Source organism: Rhopilema esculentum, chromosome 14 (assembly GCF_057945365.1).
Source record: "Rhopilema esculentum isolate cy_ngs chromosome 14, ASM5794536v1, whole genome shotgun sequence".
NCBI classification, from domain to species: domain Eukaryota; kingdom Metazoa; phylum Cnidaria; class Scyphozoa; order Rhizostomeae; family Rhizostomatidae; genus Rhopilema; species Rhopilema esculentum.
The window spans coordinates 6,870,550-6,887,101 of record NC_142828.1 but is presented as its reverse complement, the minus strand read 5'-3'; the positions used below and the strand labels follow the sequence as shown (position 1 = coordinate 6,887,101).

At 33.9% G+C, this 16,552-nt stretch overlaps 1 protein-coding gene across 1 annotated transcript in view; it reads left to right on the top strand.

Moving 5' to 3' along the window:
- LOC135695967 (protein RRP5 homolog) overlaps positions 1-16,552 on the top strand; it is a 32,056-nt gene that overhangs the window by 1,046 nt on the left and 14,458 nt on the right. The window contains exons 3-27 of the mRNA XM_065215205.2: positions 277-447; positions 1,283-1,462; positions 1,942-2,038; positions 2,695-2,795; positions 2,980-3,051; positions 3,595-3,708; positions 4,371-4,568; positions 5,072-5,139; positions 5,398-5,454; positions 5,900-5,960; positions 6,552-6,698; positions 7,007-7,212; positions 7,529-7,637; positions 8,105-8,164; positions 8,431-8,637; positions 9,416-9,487; positions 10,193-10,288; positions 10,557-10,625; positions 11,651-11,819; positions 12,735-12,787; positions 13,227-13,308; positions 13,807-13,940; positions 14,943-15,053; positions 15,503-15,573; positions 16,028-16,111. Of these exons, the coding sequence (XP_065071277.2) occupies positions 277-447; positions 1,283-1,462; positions 1,942-2,038; positions 2,695-2,795; positions 2,980-3,051; positions 3,595-3,708; positions 4,371-4,568; positions 5,072-5,139; positions 5,398-5,454; positions 5,900-5,960; positions 6,552-6,698; positions 7,007-7,212; positions 7,529-7,637; positions 8,105-8,164; positions 8,431-8,637; positions 9,416-9,487; positions 10,193-10,288; positions 10,557-10,625; positions 11,651-11,819; positions 12,735-12,787; positions 13,227-13,308; positions 13,807-13,940; positions 14,943-15,053; positions 15,503-15,573; positions 16,028-16,111 (2,789 nt within the window). The remainder of the gene's footprint in view (positions 1-276; positions 448-1,282; positions 1,463-1,941; positions 2,039-2,694; positions 2,796-2,979; positions 3,052-3,594; positions 3,709-4,370; positions 4,569-5,071; positions 5,140-5,397; positions 5,455-5,899; positions 5,961-6,551; positions 6,699-7,006; positions 7,213-7,528; positions 7,638-8,104; positions 8,165-8,430; positions 8,638-9,415; positions 9,488-10,192; positions 10,289-10,556; positions 10,626-11,650; positions 11,820-12,734; positions 12,788-13,226; positions 13,309-13,806; positions 13,941-14,942; positions 15,054-15,502; positions 15,574-16,027; positions 16,112-16,552) is intronic.

Below are 16,552 nucleotides of genomic sequence, written 5' to 3'. Positions count from 1 at the left end.
TATTGGTGGGGCTATTGACTGCTCTTGCAAAAACATTTTCACACGCAAGAGACAGGAAGAGAATTTATGAAAAAGCTAGTTTCTGTTAATTTGCGATATTCCTAAATTAAATATCAAGATGCTCCTTCAAAAATTTTAGAATATTGGCACCTGTAATTTATCATTGCGAAGAATTTATAAATACCTTAATCATGGATTTTTATAGCTCTATCTAAAGTGTAGCCTTTTGATATATACCATATGAAGTTTTCATAATTTGTTTCTTTGTCCAAACAGAGGGTTGTTGAAGGTATGAAAGTGCTGGGTTGCATCAAAGATATACAGAAGATGGAAATTGTAGTTAGTTTGCCAAATTCCATGACTGGATTTGTCCCAATAACCTGTGTCAATGAAATGCTCACCAATCAGCTCCAGAAATCTTTAAATGAAGAGAATGAAGATGATGAGGCATGAATTTATATTTATACTGTTTTGTGTGTCTATATATATCTTCTTTCAAGCTCATCTAATTTTCAAGCTTTGAATAAGTTTTTTTAATAACTAAAAATCAAAATATTGCTTGTAATTCTGATTTCGTTGTTAAGAGTATCATTCTGCACGTTTTCCTTCATCTGTTATTGCTAGGATTGCTTCATTTGGCTCTTTTTGTTTAACATATTTGGTTGTGTAACTTGAGATTTACTCTTTCCTGCAGCAGCTTCCCACATAATTTATTCTTATTTAACCAAAGGCATTCTTTGTTGGAAATAATACGGGATACTTCAAATTTAAATATATTTTTCTTTAGTAGTTCAGTTTGTCTGTACAAGTAATGGGTGTTTACTTTAAGAGGTTGTAGCTAGATCTAAAAAAATAATCACTGAGTAGCTTAATTCATTTTAGCATTTCATCAGCTGTTGTATCAAATGATAGTGCTTGCAGCTGAAATTTATTAGACACACTGCCTTTTAGACACACTGACATTGATATGTAGTTTTTTAAGACTTTCATGTAGCAAATACTATATTAAAATTAATATCTTTTGTATATAAGGAAAGTTTATAAATTATACCTGAGTATTTTATAACATCTTTTTATTTCCATATATTTATTTTTATATAATTTCTATGCCATCATTTCTTCATTTTAAGAAAAAGAATACCTAGTCTGACATATATGTTATTTTTAGCATCACTAAATATATTACCATTGTCTCTCATAACTCAATTCCAAGTAAAAAAGCAAATTTCATTTCAATATGTTTTTCTGCTTTGCTAAGTCTGAATTTAAATTTTTATCTTAGGAAGTGGAAGAAAGCAATGTTTTGCCCAGCCTAGATCACTTATTCAAAGTTGGACAATTTGTACCATTAGTGGTTAAAAAGCTTGACTTATCAAAATATGGGTACAAGAAAATATCATTATCACTGGACCCAAAGGATCTAAATCGTGGCTTAAAAGTATCCCATATGGTTGAAAATATGGTAGGTTATTATAAAGATGCTTTAGTGAGATATGAGATCAAAATAACATAATTTTCTTGCCAATCTTAATAATCTCACATACTCTAATTTTTCATGATCTAAATCTTACTAATTTACAGACAGTGACCTAAAGATTTCCCTATCCAAGCCTTGCAAGGAGAGGCACTCTAACTCGATCAAGTGCTCTACATGCACCTAGAAAGGTCTAAGAGCTTGATTGATCAAGTACCTAGTGTGTCTATGCTGTCTGAAAATGAAATGTGAAAAACCAAATGTTGTTATTGATGATATTTGATGATACTCAGTCAAGTGCCTAAAAAGTTGAAGGTGCTCATTTTGTCGAGGGCCTGCTTTTTGTTCCTCACAAGGCCTGTCGCTATCAAGACATCTGCGTTTGGAAAATTGCATTTTCACTCTGTAATATTAAGCATCTAATTTTTTGCAAATCATTGTTATATATATTGGTATTAACTTTCCAGCTTGTATGGGGATATGTATCAAGTATTGAAGATCATGGTTGTATTGTTTCATTTGGAACTGATGGTGTTAGTGGCTTCATTTCAAAGAACAAGGAAGGTACCCTAAATCTCTGCATATTGTACACATGATTATATATAATCATAAAGCCATTTTCAAATCATCAGCAAATCATTTTTATTTTAAAACTAAACGTAATAGGTAGAGATAGAAACTTTAGATAAGTCTTGCAATTGCCTGATGATATGAAATGAAGTTTATTATACACATCTCAAGATATTTCTGGTAAATAACGTTATCTCATGATGCTCTAAACCTTTGGTTCTGGATATAAACAAGCTATTATCAATGTCCGTCAATCTTGAAACTCCATCAACTACTTGAAAAACTCATTCAAAGTTTTGACAGAAGTTTGACCTCAATTTCCTTTTGTTTCTGTACCTGCAATTACAACTAACAAAGCACAATTTTTTACCTGGTTTTAATCAGGTTTCTTCTTTGGTTAACATGCAAAACACAGACAACTTCTGTATTCTTGAATCATGTAGTCAATGAATGTAATTTTCATTAGCAGTCAGTAACAGATTCTAGTAGATTAATCATTTTCCATGACTTCAAGATTATATTCTATGTTTTAGGCATGATGCCAAATCTGTAGAATAGCAGGTCCCTGCCTTGGCGTACTTCCTCCCTTACCCCCTACTTGCCTGTAGCTATCAACTGTATTGACTAAATTAAAATTTTTGTGTGTGAAGGGGAGCTGAAGTTAGGACATGTCCAATGGTTTTTGGTGCAAAAGGTGGGCAGCAGAGTGTTGAATGTTAGTTCAAATATGGAAGAAATAATAGCTGCAAAGGTAAGAAGTACTAGAAAACCTTTTTGTAATGTGAATGTTTCTTTCAGATTCTTTGTCTCATTAAATCTCATATGAAGTGTCTCTTCCTTTTTTTCTGCCATATGTACCTATAATCACAGATATTTTGGCAAATATTTATAAAACATTCCCACTACAATGTTTTTGAATTCCTTATTTGTTGCAGTATAAACCGGACAAAGACCTAGCACTGGAGAGTTTGTATCCTGGTGCTCTTGTAAATGCCAGTACAAAAAAGGTATGTTCAGCCCTCATTTTCTGTCATTACATTGACAAAATTTCAAGAAGATAGTTTTATGGTTGTGTTGTACATGAAATTTATCATAAATGTTAATGTAGCCAATTATGATTGATCCCCAAAAGCTCAAGCTTCTGAAAGGACCGGTGTCTGCTTTCATTTGTGCACAATCGAAATTCGAAAAATTGTGCCTTTTTTCAAATTTTAAAAGTGTTGATATATTTTCTGAAGTTTGGAATTTTTCAAGCCATTACTTTCGTAATTTCTTCACAAGGAGCAACCTTTCATTGTTCGCCTTAGTTTTTTTAAGGATTGTTCGCTACTTTTGCAAATTAAAACTTAATTAATTGCTGTTACTGGAAGGTAGTGGGATTAAAAATAAAAGAACTCTTTCGTTTGGTATTACATAGAAAACAATTAATCACAGAGTTAAATTTTAAAAGAAGATTTCAGATAGCCAGTTTCCATTATCAGCTTTAAAATGTTGTTATCTCCAGTTAATTTGATTCCAGTTTAGAAATAATGCAGAAAATTTATTTTCAGGTTTCAAGTAGAGGAGTCGTTGTCTCATTCAGTGGTTTTAAAGGGGTCATTGACTCACTCCATCTCCCTGGCCATGGTGCCAAAACGGAAAACAAAGACAAAGACAAGAAAACGGTACTATAGTTTTATATTAATTTTGTAGTTGATATTTGAAAGAAGCAAAAATTAGTAAACTAAAGCTCTAGTTTACTAAATGTTTGCTTTTTGCCATTTTCAAGTTTTGTACCACCAAAAGATAGTTGATATTTGTTCCCTCTTATTTTGAAATGATCAGTTGTTTGTTTTGTTGTCCGGAGAACTCTCACGTTTTTTTATTTATGTCAAACTGGTTTATAAAAAACTAGTACTTGGATGCCAAAAAATTGAGAAACTTTATTTCTAGGCTCAAGAAAATTGAATAAACTGCAAAGTTCCGATTCCTAAGAAAAAAGATTCCTAAGAATTTTTTATATATTTTGTTGATTTTTTTTGGAAAAGAAAGCATTCGATTTTAATCTGCATAAGATTTTTCGTGACGATCTGCGTTTATATTCTTCCAGAATTACTCAACTTCAAAACAATAAGGCAATTTTGGGTCTCGCAATAAGAAACAAACTAAGAAACTTTTGTACTGAAACGCCATAATTTGGGCGCCAAATTAAGAACCTTTTTAGTACTTAGTGCTGAGCCAAGTTTTTTATAAGAAAAAACGTGTATTTGCTTTATTTCCTAAGAAAGACCTTTTGTGTTACTATTTTTTGAAGCAACATCATATATTCAATGATTTGTTTCTACAGATGACATGCAGAATAATTTACGTCAATCCATTGAGCAAGATGATTGGCTTATCAGCAACCAGCGACCTTGTGAACCTACGGTCAGACGTTGATACGGAAAATTTCATCGGAGACACCCACAACTGTACAATCGAGACAGTCGATTCTAAACGAGGATTGGTTGTTGAACTCAGTAATGGGAAAAAGGGATACGTTAATGTAAGTTGATATCAAAATTTTGACTGTGTCCAGGGTAGTCTTCAGTGACCGCAATGTTTTTGTGGCTCTGTTTGACCGCAACATCCCCCACCACTTTGACCACGAAGACGATCACAACAACAACAACCACTTTCACAACCACGAAGTCTATAACAACTACAACGACATTGATGTGCATAATCGCATTCATCATCCAAATCTTGATCGTGTTCTTACGCATCAAGATCGGGCTATCAATTGGTTTTTCATTCCCCAGATATTTATCTGATCTTAGGGTGCTTGTTTAAAAATTCTGCATCACTTATTGCTTGCTCTGTTTATCGTTTTATCCTTATCTTTTTTATCGTCACATTTCTTACGTCGCAATTTTCCTGTATTTCGTACTTCTTTTCCTTCTGTATTTCCCTGTATCTCTTGTACTTCTTTGCTTCTTGTTCCCCAGAATTTGCTCAATTTCTTATCATTTCGTTTGAGTTTTATATTGGCTGTACATTTTGTTTCAGATATCGAAAGTTTCCGACAAGAAAATTGACAAAATTGGGAAGAAATTTAAAGTTGGCTCTGTTCACAAGTAAGATATTCTCAATTTTAATCGCCTGCTCTCGTTTCTCCGCATGTTGTTACCACAGGGGAAGTTAAGAACTTTATTGCATCAGGCTTGCAGCATCAGCAGCAGAATCACATACCACCCGTTTCAGCGTAGAATTAGTGCCTTTGCTTGGTTTTTCCTTTTTAGATTTATCTTATCTTGTTTTAACTTGGCATTATACGCATCTGGTTATGCAAATATGTCACCACGAAATATATTTCTTTTGATGTTTTCTTTAAGGGGCAGGATTATAAATTACAATGGATTGGATGGCCTTTACCTATTATCAATGCAAAAGTGAGTATGGCATTGTAATGCTGTCATTTTTATGTATAGCTGATTCACCCTTCCACTAGAATAATAATATAAACAGGCTTGTTAAAGTAATCCTTTTTTTCATAAGTTGAAATAATTCAAATGACTACCATGATAATAAGTCTATCAGTCCGTAATTCATGAAGGACGTCATCCATTCCGTTAAATCAGATAAAAACAACGATTGGAAGTTAACATCTGGTGTGACGCTTTGAGTGTATTTTTGTTTCTCATTTGTCTCTCTAACATTTACTTTCATTAGAAAATATTATTTGTCTCAATATTATTTGTTTATTTTTTTATTTGATCGATATTTTTTTAATATAATGAGAGCTTTGAACTTCTCTCGCTGCCTTTCTTTAGAATTATTGTACTTTTGCTCTCCGTAGTGATTCTCTGTAGTTTAATGAATTTTTAATTTTTACAGATCAACCTTAGAGCGCCCTTTTCTCAGATACGCTGATATCAAGCCAGGCATGGTTGTTGAAGTTAGTAATGTTTCTTTCTTATCACAAATTGTTTAAGAAACACATTTGTTTCAAAATATTCATTTGCTTTTTTTCTGAACAACGGAGTGGGATCGTTTGATTCGTTATGAACTTTATGGATCACGTAATAGATATCTGTTTGGATCACGAAGTTTTCGTTGAGTGGAACATTATAGTGGCATATCTGCTCATCATCCTCGTTTTTAGCATTAGCTTTTGTGGGGAACTGTTGGTGGTTTAACAGCATATAAGTTGTTGCCTGAATATTTGACAGCTTGTTACGGCCTTATACACATTAATGTATAAACATAGGAAGCCAGGAGCGATTGTGGGGAAAAATCCATTGACATCATCCAAATGTCGTCATTACCCTGCTACTGTAATTCTGTATACGCCACTCCATTATCCGAAAACATCAATCGCTATCTTTTCTAAACGATTGCCTGTACTTCGTAGAGCTTTCTAGGCCATTTGCTAAGGAAACATCAACACTTGGATGGATCTCCTTTTCTTTTTCTCTGCTCGGATATTACATCACTGTTGAAGATGAATAGTCTCAGTTTGTCTGATCGTTCATTTCTCCAATTATAGGGCACAATCGTTACGCTTGAAGACTTTGGGATTTTAGTGAAGCTGTCTGATCAAATCAAAGGCCTATGTCCGAAGTTACACTTGGCTGACATTAATTTGAAGCATCCTGAAAAGAAATTTGTAGACGGCAAGAGTGTCAAATGCCGGGTAATTAGTATTGAAGCATTTGAAGTGGCTTGTCTAAATGTTTAAACCAGCATTGTCTATTTTGTCTGTTTAAAACCACTTTGAGATTATCAATGATAAGCCTTGTATAGCGAATTGGTGATGTGTGTGCCCCTTTATCATTATGTGGTTTGTTCCTTATAGCTTGTAGGAAGAAAATGATTTGGGTAGAATATTGGAAATAAAAAAATATTGGAAGGCTTGGAGTTTGTTTTTCCTAATGATAAACTCTCTCGACATTTCACACTTGGCTTACCATTATTGGCAAATCCTGAATATCTTGTTTCCAGGTTATTGCAGTGAAACCCGAGAAAAAGCGTCTTACGTTGACTCACAAGAAGACTTTGGTCAATTCTGAGCTGCCAATCGTAACAAGCTACAGTAAACTTGAGAGGGGTATGGAAGTTCATGGCTACATCGACAGCATTAGGGATTTCGGACTGATAATCAAGTTTTACAATTACGTCAAAGGACTTGCGCCCATTGCTCATTTGAGGTAAGACGTTGTTACAAGCATTTTCCCAAAAACATTTTGCCTCCTCAGATTCAATTTCAGTATTGATTATGAGAAATTAGTAAAGCATCGGTCATCGAAGTTCTCCTCGAGCGTTTTCTTCATTAGCTGTTTTTATCATTTCCAATTTCTCAGGAGGCGGCCTTTTTGCGAGCCCAAGACATAAAAATATTCGAATTATTTTGCATATATTTCCTGATTAAATCTCAGCATTGAGTATATATATGAATAAAAGAAAATGTAGCATCGAAATTTCGCTTCTATGGGTCTGTAGGCCTCATTTTGCTTTCTTATTCAGTCTACAGGAGGGCGACAAAATTGAAGATGTGTTCTATATTGGACAAGTCGTAAAATGCAGAGTTCTGTATAGCAATGCTGAGACTAAAAAGCTGACCCTTACGTTCAAGGTTATTTTGTTGGTTTTATATAGACCTGTTTTATTAAAGCAACGATTCCTCTTGCAAAAGCTCGTTGATACTACTCAAACAACCTCATAAAGGGCTTGTCTTTCTATGCTTCACATCTGCGAATCATCGAAGCCTTTTGTTGCATTTTTGCTTTTTGTCTAGTATATCCTTCTAAGTATATGTCCCATGCAAAGTTTGAGAAATATATAAGATAGATGTTGCTACCTTGGTAGTAACCCCCTTTATCTTGGATTTTGGCAGTCCTACATTACTTGTCATGCTTGTATTAAAATTCTCTTGTTTTTCTGTGTAGCAGAAATATTTTCGTTATTTCTTAGGATCATTTCCTAGTTCTTTATCCCCAGAGATATTTTGTTTTTATTTAGCACTGTTGTTTCATTTGTCAACCCAGTGAATTGTTTCTTTTGGAATATCCCCTTCTATTTGATAAATTTGTTATTTTACAGAGCTTAGAGGAACTAAATAGCAGAGTCGAAAATGCAAAGGTTTCCTTGAAAGTATTCGAGGTTAGTACAACGTTTGCGACCTTAAAATTATTTGTTCGGCTATATGCCAACTGTTTTAGTCGTATCTTTTATAGCCCTCAAGTTTGGATTTCATTTGTTGTATGCTTAAACCATGTTTAATACAGTTTCTCTATTTGCATTCTATATTATATTCTCGTTATGGTTTTAATGTTTGTAAGGTCTTTTTTTGGGAGACTATCCATCTCCCTTATGTCACTACCTCGTAAAATTTACTTTTTTCAATTGCGTTGTGTATTCTGTTACAGAAAAATGATGGTCAGCTGCTGGAAGTGAAAAGTGACAGTCTGGTCATCCAACTGCCACACGGTGGAAAAGTGCACTTGAGCAAGGAGCATCTGTCAGATTTTGATTGCAATACAAATGGATGGATGTTTTTGTATGGAGCTGATAAAGATCGCTTTAGTGATATGAAAGATTTAGTGTATCTTGGAGTTCAAAAGACAAGACACATCGTATCTTTTTTGTTCTATGGAAAGAAACGTTGTTAATTGTTTCTTTGGAATAATTTATCTATGTTCTGACGATTTATACTCAGAGTCAGACAAAAAGCTTTAGTAAAATGATTCAAAATATTTGTTTTTTCAAAGCCATTTTTAAATTCTGTATAACAAAACGATTGTTAGTCTGTTTACGTTTTATCAGAATGTCTATATCACAGTTTTTTCATCACTATATCAAATCACGTTTGTGCATAATTAGACTGCTTTTGGCTGGTACTTGAGCAGCAAATTTTTCCTAACCGGGATAATTTTAATAATTGTTGAAACTAGTTAGTCTCACAATGGCGTGTGTGGTTTAGTCTAAATTTCGAAATCCAAAATATTCATGAAAATTCTCAAGTAAAAGAAAGCTACCGCGATATAGTTTCATGTTTTTATTAGGGAGTGTAGTCTCCATCTTGGTTATTTGATATGTAAAAAGCAGTGTATTCTGCCACAACTTATAGTAAATCACCCTTCATTCTTGTATCGGAAATTTAAACTTGTGAATCTTCAACATTATTCTCAAATTTATCTTTGATTTTTCAAAACTTGATCTGAATTTTCTTCTTTTCTGGAAATTTTAACAAGATTGACCTTCCAGGATTTTTGAAAAACAAATTTGTTTTTATGCACATATTATGCAATCTTTGATCAAATTGTTTTCAGTTCTAAATAATCAGGCTATAAGTAGCAATTGTAGAATCTACCGAGCTACTGATCCATTCTTCCTTAATTTTGTTAACAATAGGTATCGAAGAAGGAACTTATTAACTTAGTTGCAGAATCAAAAGAGTTCGTTACAGATTTCAGTCAAATAAAGGTTTGGCTTTTTATCTGATATCGTAGCATGACTATATTGAAATATCTTAATTTATTTTTGATGAATATATTTTTTGAAGAATTTTTAAAAATATAAACTCTTGGAAATATCAGTTACAATTTCGAATAGTTTCCTTTCACTCGGGACTTTTCCTAAAATTTGACCGAAAGTTAGCACATGGATTGGTTTGCAATCATGTTTAGTTGTTGTACCATAGAACGCTCTTCCTACTCAACTCAATCTGGTTTGATTCAATAGCGTACCAAAGTAATGACGTCATAAAAATCTACTTTTAGAATTTTTCAATTTTGACCGTATATCCCAAAATGCAGAATTAAGTTGAATGTGTTTTAAGTGAGCCGAGTTATGGTCACATAAGCACAGGCCCTTTCCCCATCAAACCTCGTCAATTTGGTCTCGCTTCATAACTTTATGAACCAGGCCAGAATAGCAGTAATCCGTTAGCAAACTTCATTGGCCACATCTTGCCCAACATATCTAGCTGATTTTGCATGTTTAGAGGTTTTTCAAAATTAAGAAATTCTAAAAAAGGATTTTTGATTGTATCATATTTCGGTACTCTATTCAAGTTAGATCTTAGTATAGTACTAACGATTAGAAATGATTAGATGATTATAAAATGTAGATGAATGTCAGTTTAAGTGAGAAAGCTGTGGCAATGTATAATTGTACAACGATTTCCAGGTTGGGCTCCAAACTGTTGGTGTTGTGCATCATATCATGCAGTATGGAATCTTCGTTGAGCTGGCTCCTGGAATAGTTGGCCTAGCGCCGAATTCGGTAGGAGTTATTTTATATTTATCCTTGTAATATCATCTACTTTTTAATCTGAATTAATCATAAAATACATTGTTTCAAGCAATGGTCAGTGGACCGGTGATGAGATTTCCATGCTCAAATTGATCCGCATGAAAATAACCGCAGCTCTGAGGTCTGCTGTTGCGTTGCTAGAAGCTAATGCTAGAAGAAATGTCTTGCCTGTTATTGATTAGATTGTCGGAACCTATTCATTGTTTATGAGAAATCTCGTCTTCTAATTCATTTACAGAACATCGCCAGCTACTTTGTATCAAGCCCATCGAATCATTTCCATGTCGGGCAGACAGTTTTGGTCAAGGTTCGTATTACATATCACATGTTTAGATTTGTTGGGTTTGTTTGATTCAGTTGATTTTCACTGGAATAAGCTGATCTTTCAATTGGGCCCGTGATCCAATTACTGATTGGAGGGTTTGATTGGCCAATAGATAAATGCAGGCTTTAAGTATCGTACAGGCTTGAAGTTGCTTAGAGCAATCAAGCTTTCTATTCAATCCAAAAAATTGTTGTATTCATGATTTGTTTTTCCATGTAATTTTATATGTATTTTTAGTATTCGTCTATCTTTTATTATTAGGTTTTTAAAAACACGTTTCAAATTAAAGTTAGCTGTTTGCTTTTCTTTTGTTTCCGTTATAACTCGCTTAAGTCCCCCTCCCCCCCTCGAACGAAATCCTCTGTCTAATTTTGAGTTTTGAATAAGCCCCCTTTCTGGATTAAGCCCCTCTTTTATTCAGTTAGAATTTGAAGATAATAAAGCCAATTGATTTCAACTGCTTTGCAATGTTTTTGTTGCTTGATATTTGTAAAATTAAATCTAAGAACTTTTATTCAGTTCAATGTTTATTCAGTTCATTTTCATCCAGTTTTTTGGGTCGTAAATCTTGATATTTTTACCCGGGACTTCTTCGACTTATTACGAAATTAGACCAATGCCCACGTGTTTTCTTGTCAAATTTTTGTCATCGCGTGGTCTTCGTCTGCAGTTTGGCTTCTATATTTTATTTGTATTGTAGTTTTTGTTATCTTGGTTTACTAGTTTTCTATGTAGTTTTCCGAGCAAGTTTTCTACTTTAATTTGTTATTCCTAGATTTGTAATTTTAAGTTAATATATTTGCTATGCATTTTTATTATTGGTTATCTATTGTTACCAGCTAGATCTGTGATGAAAAATCCATGCTCATATTGATTTTAACATGAAAAGGATATTTTAATCTGAGATCTGGCTTTGTCAACATCTGCTATTCTTTGAAATTTTATTTTTAATAAGAAATGCAAAATTGCATTGAAACGTTTGCAGTTCGATCAATTTTTTTTGTTAGGTGAGCGAAGTTGACGAAGAGAGAAAAAGGTTTCTGGTGACCTTAAACCCCAAGGAAGTGACATTGGCTGATTCCAAAAGCTTAAGCAATGCAGTTAAAGGAGAAAACCTTTTATGCTCTTTATTAAAAGAAAAAGAAGAAATACTAACTGCAATGAAGCAGCTTCCAGGTATTAACAGAATTCTTTTCTCGTCTTTTCAAAAGTCTGTTTCAAGAGCTTGACATTTATTGTCATTTTCCACCTCTGTCGGTTTAGCTGTATATGATATCTCCAAACTACTAAATCTTGCTCAGAAATAGAAAAAAGCTTGCCTCATTTTATGTTAAATTTTATAATTAGAACAATAAATGAGTTTCTTTTCAATCTTCCAACCGTACGATTTCTTGGCCTTTGAAGAATTAGATCAGCCAAAAAGGCCTTTGTAAACTTTCTCTTCGATCATATCGCCCCTCCTGTTCTCTTTGATATATTGCGGTAGATCTGTGATGAAAAATCCATGCTCATATTGAACCAAATGAAAATATGTTTGAGATCTCTGAGATCTACCGTAAATTTGTGTCTATGAGCAAAGTTCATTAGCCTATAGATGAACCTGAATACATGAACAGCTTTATTACCAAGACGTTTATCAATCAGCGGAAATTTATTATAAAAAGCATGTCTGCGCTTGATACAACTTATTTCTCTTCTCCACTTGCTGTTTTTATCATTTTCTTCATTTCATCCAATGTCTCCAGCATTTACACTTTTTTAGACGAAAAAAGCTACTTATATTTACTCTTTAAATCATAAAAAAGAATTATGACCTTGGATATAGAGAAGATCTATCTTTTTATTTGTTCATAAATTTATTGCAATGGAACAGCCATCTTCTTCACGATCGTCTATAGCTGGATAAAAAAGTCGTCAAACAAAATGTCAAGAATTTAAAACCATATACATGATTCGTTATTTCTCAGTTTTTAAGCAATAATTGCTCTGTTTTGCTCTGCTTTTGCTTCCGCTCTGATTTGCTCTGATTTTACATATTTGACTTCCGTTCTTGTAACGATGAAATTAGAATGAAATACGCCTAATTTTTAGCTGGTCATATCCAACTTCTGCCTGATTTGGTGGGACAACTGGTTAATGCAAAGGTAAAAGCATTTAAATTGTAAATATATTTTTGTTGAATGTAATATTAAACCTATTTTATTTTCGAGTGATTAATATGCAAAGCGCATGCAAAATCTTCCCTGTCTTGCTTGTGTTCAGGAGTACATTAACCTCTTGTAAGGGCTGCTTTGAGTAGCTAGCTGTATCAAGCCAATCAAGTCGACATTAATTGAATGAATAAAGTGATGTTCTTGGCTTGTGCTGTGTATTTGAAGATTTCTTCCGAGACTTGTTATCAAGGTGATTTGATAATAAATAGTCTTGTTTTCTTAGGCCTTTTTAGTTTTGTAAAGTGCTTATTAAAGTCCACACGTGTGTAAAGTGTTGTAAAGTTCAGTGACAGTTCACACAATGCATAAATAGAAGCTTTGTCATTGCTTCGGATGCCAAACATTAGCTTCTGCATTTTTGATGTTATAGGTGATGTCAGTGAAGCAGGAAGGTGTGAGTTTGCAAACTGAAAATGGTACACAGGGTTTTATTCCAGCCAAGCTGAGAGCAGGTACATGCATTAACGTTAATTTAGATTAAATCATTAAACGCTTATTCTTTGAGTGAATCAAATACTCTGACCAACAGACCGTCTCTGAACAAACTGTTGACAAACTCGCTTTCTCTTTCCGGTTTTTATAAGGATCTGGTCTTGTACAAGTTTAGATTTTGCAACAGCTGAATCAGCTCAGCGGATATAAATTGATTTTTCCAAGTATCGGGGTGGGGGGGGGGGTCTATTACTTGGACCCATCGATCAATTTTAATTTTGATTTATATTTCTTTGAAAGATAAAACAGTGTTCTTATCAGATATTTTGATACTAAATTTATGGCTAAGAAACGGATCCCCAGTGTTCTTCCATGGACTCCCATAGTTTCTGAACATACAAGCTACTTCTTCTGAACTAGACTAAGCCACAAAGCTTACACCTCAAATTCATTAAACACGATTCATTCGAAATAGTTTTCTAAGTATTTTTTAAGAAAAAATAATGTTTTCCTCACAGGTATTGACGTTGAGACTGGTGATGTCATCAAATGCCTAGCAATTGACATTGATTTGGAAAAGTTTTTATTCATTGGCACGTTGTTGCCAGAAATTATCGATATTGTTGGATCAGGCAACAAAAAGAAGAAAAAGGTATTAAAAATAATATAATGTATTCTGAAATTGAATTTTTTGGAGTTGAGAGATATCGGACGTTCATTTGAGGATGCTTATGTTATTGCAGTTACTGTAATCTGCTACCCCCCCCCCCTTCTCCCAGAAAGCATTAAACGTAGCCGTAAAGTTGATTCTTTTAAACAAAAAAAATGATTTTTACCCTCACAACGTTTGTGATAATACCACACGTTGCGTATCACGAATTACATCTACACACAATACGTTTTGGTGTTTCGACCAGGTCGTCTCTTACTCTGAGTTTCAATTTTCCCGGTAAATGTTGTTTTGTTATTAACACTTCTACTTATTTCAAGCTTTCATTGCTAGTCACGCTTGTGAATTTTTAAACCCTGTTGCCGAGTAAACGGGATCACAGGATTAGTTGCACCAGTAAAGATCTTTTAAAAGATGCCCCTACATGTGAGCCACCTTAAGGCTTGTAATAGGCCCAGGCTGTGGAATTGTTATTAGTTATTAGTTACAGTTCTGTTGTTAGTTATCCATGTGAATGATAACTTCACCTTGTTTTATGATACATGTTTGAAAAAGACAGAGCAATCCTTTAGAAGATAATGGTTATAACCAATAACTTTACGGATGCTATCTTTAGATTCACCGAAAAAGTATTTAAGTGAGTTTAATTTTCGATGCATCTCTCATCCTCTGAAGAAATGCACTAAGAGGCTCATTTTTTATTTCCCAGTATCCTCTCTTATTTCAATTAATGACGTTATGATCTCAAGTAAAGTACCTCAGTCGTCTTCATTTATGTCGTTAAAGAGTCGTCGTTATTGCAATGTATACCTTATTTTGGTGCTGTTTTCTGGTAGATCTATGATGATAAATCCATGCTCATATTGATTCAAGTGAAAAGATGTCATATTTATCTGAGATCTATCATTAATAGATTCATGCTCACAGTCAAGTTTCTCTAGAATATCCCGTATTTTATATTACTTCCCGCTCTTTTCTCTACAGTTAAAATCTGGAGACGATGTTGAAGTCATAGTCCAGCTTGTCTCCGCGGATTATATTTTAGCTGCTGTTCCCGATCGTGCCATTCCAGTAGCATATATCGTCGCCAGAGAGGTAGATCCGATTCCTTATTGCTGCTTTCTTCTAGGAATAGCTAAGACATATGGTATTTGATTTAAACCCATTTTACTAAAGTAAAGATCGCCTCTAAAGTATCCGAGGAATGAAAACGAAGGTTATACCTTGAACCACGGATGCTTGTAAAAAAGGAACTTACATATTTTCTAAACAAAGCAGTTATTTAGAAAGTTGAATCGATATTTTCTGTCCTTATCTTAGGCCCTTTTCTGTCCTTTTTGCTTGGAAAAACACCGAAAAATTTCAAATTTTGAAAAAATTAATAATTTAGTGAGCTAGTATCTTTGATTGCAAGTAGCTTCGAGGCGCTCCAAGGCAGTAAACTATTGTCCCTGATAGAGCGGATGAATTTTTTTAAGCTTCTATATTCTTTAAAAGAGCAAGTTTAGTAAAATATGTATTAATTACCTTTTTTTGTGTTTCAGCACTTAAATGACATTCGAGACGCCGAAAAGCGGTATTTTATTGGACAGAAATTACGGGCGACGATCGCAAGGTACTTGTGATTGTATACCGATTATATTTTCAACTGCTTTTTCATCGCCATTTTAGATTACCTTTCCAGCAGATCAATGATGAATCTTTCCATGCTCAAATTGAAATCATCATGAAAAATTTTGATCATATTCTGAGGTCTGCTAAGTTTCAACTGAACTTTCATTGTCTGTGTGTTTAAAAGTTGCTTTCAACTAGTTTTCCTGTTTTTCATCCTTTTTCCTGGAATCTGTGGCCCCAACAATTTTCAGAATTAAATCAAATCTTAGCAAGAAACGCTTTCCAAAAAATCAGGCATCACAGTGAAGTAAATCAATCCTATTTGAAGCTTGATTAGAAAATTATTTATACCTCTCTAATAATTAGATCTGTGTTTATTATATCTTTATATTTGTATGTATATACTTTTATAACAATTATTCTTGCTTGATCAATATTATGTGTTTACTTTACAGTACCGCCCTGTCTAGGCCAATACTTATTTGCCAAGATACTTTTGATGGAGGCAAGCCAAAGTTGGGCGAAATCGTAACTGCGAGGTAATCATGATTTATTGTTCGTTGATTGTCGTTTATGTTATTAATGGTACAGCAAAGTGTATCTTTGGTCTAAAATGGTACCAGGTTCATTGTAGCCTCAGCTAGAAGAGTTTTGTAGGCCCATGTCTCGTCGTTAAATAAAATTTCTATAGAAATCACTGAAGATAAAGCTGACAACTTAAAATGTACGCCGCCAGTGACTCTATCCATATACCACTTAAGCCGACTTTTCATTGAAAATCCTGCTGATTTTTGCCTTATATTATTTTAACATTTAGGCCCAATTTAATGATTTCGCGTCCTTTCAGCATTCAGTCCTATCTTTAAAATGTTTCGCTCACTGAACAAGGTTGTTTCCAGCTTTAACTCTGTGTTCCAAAGCTAATTCTATCAACAGGCAGTCACGTGTCCCAATCTTAGTGGGCTTTTTGATGGGTAAAG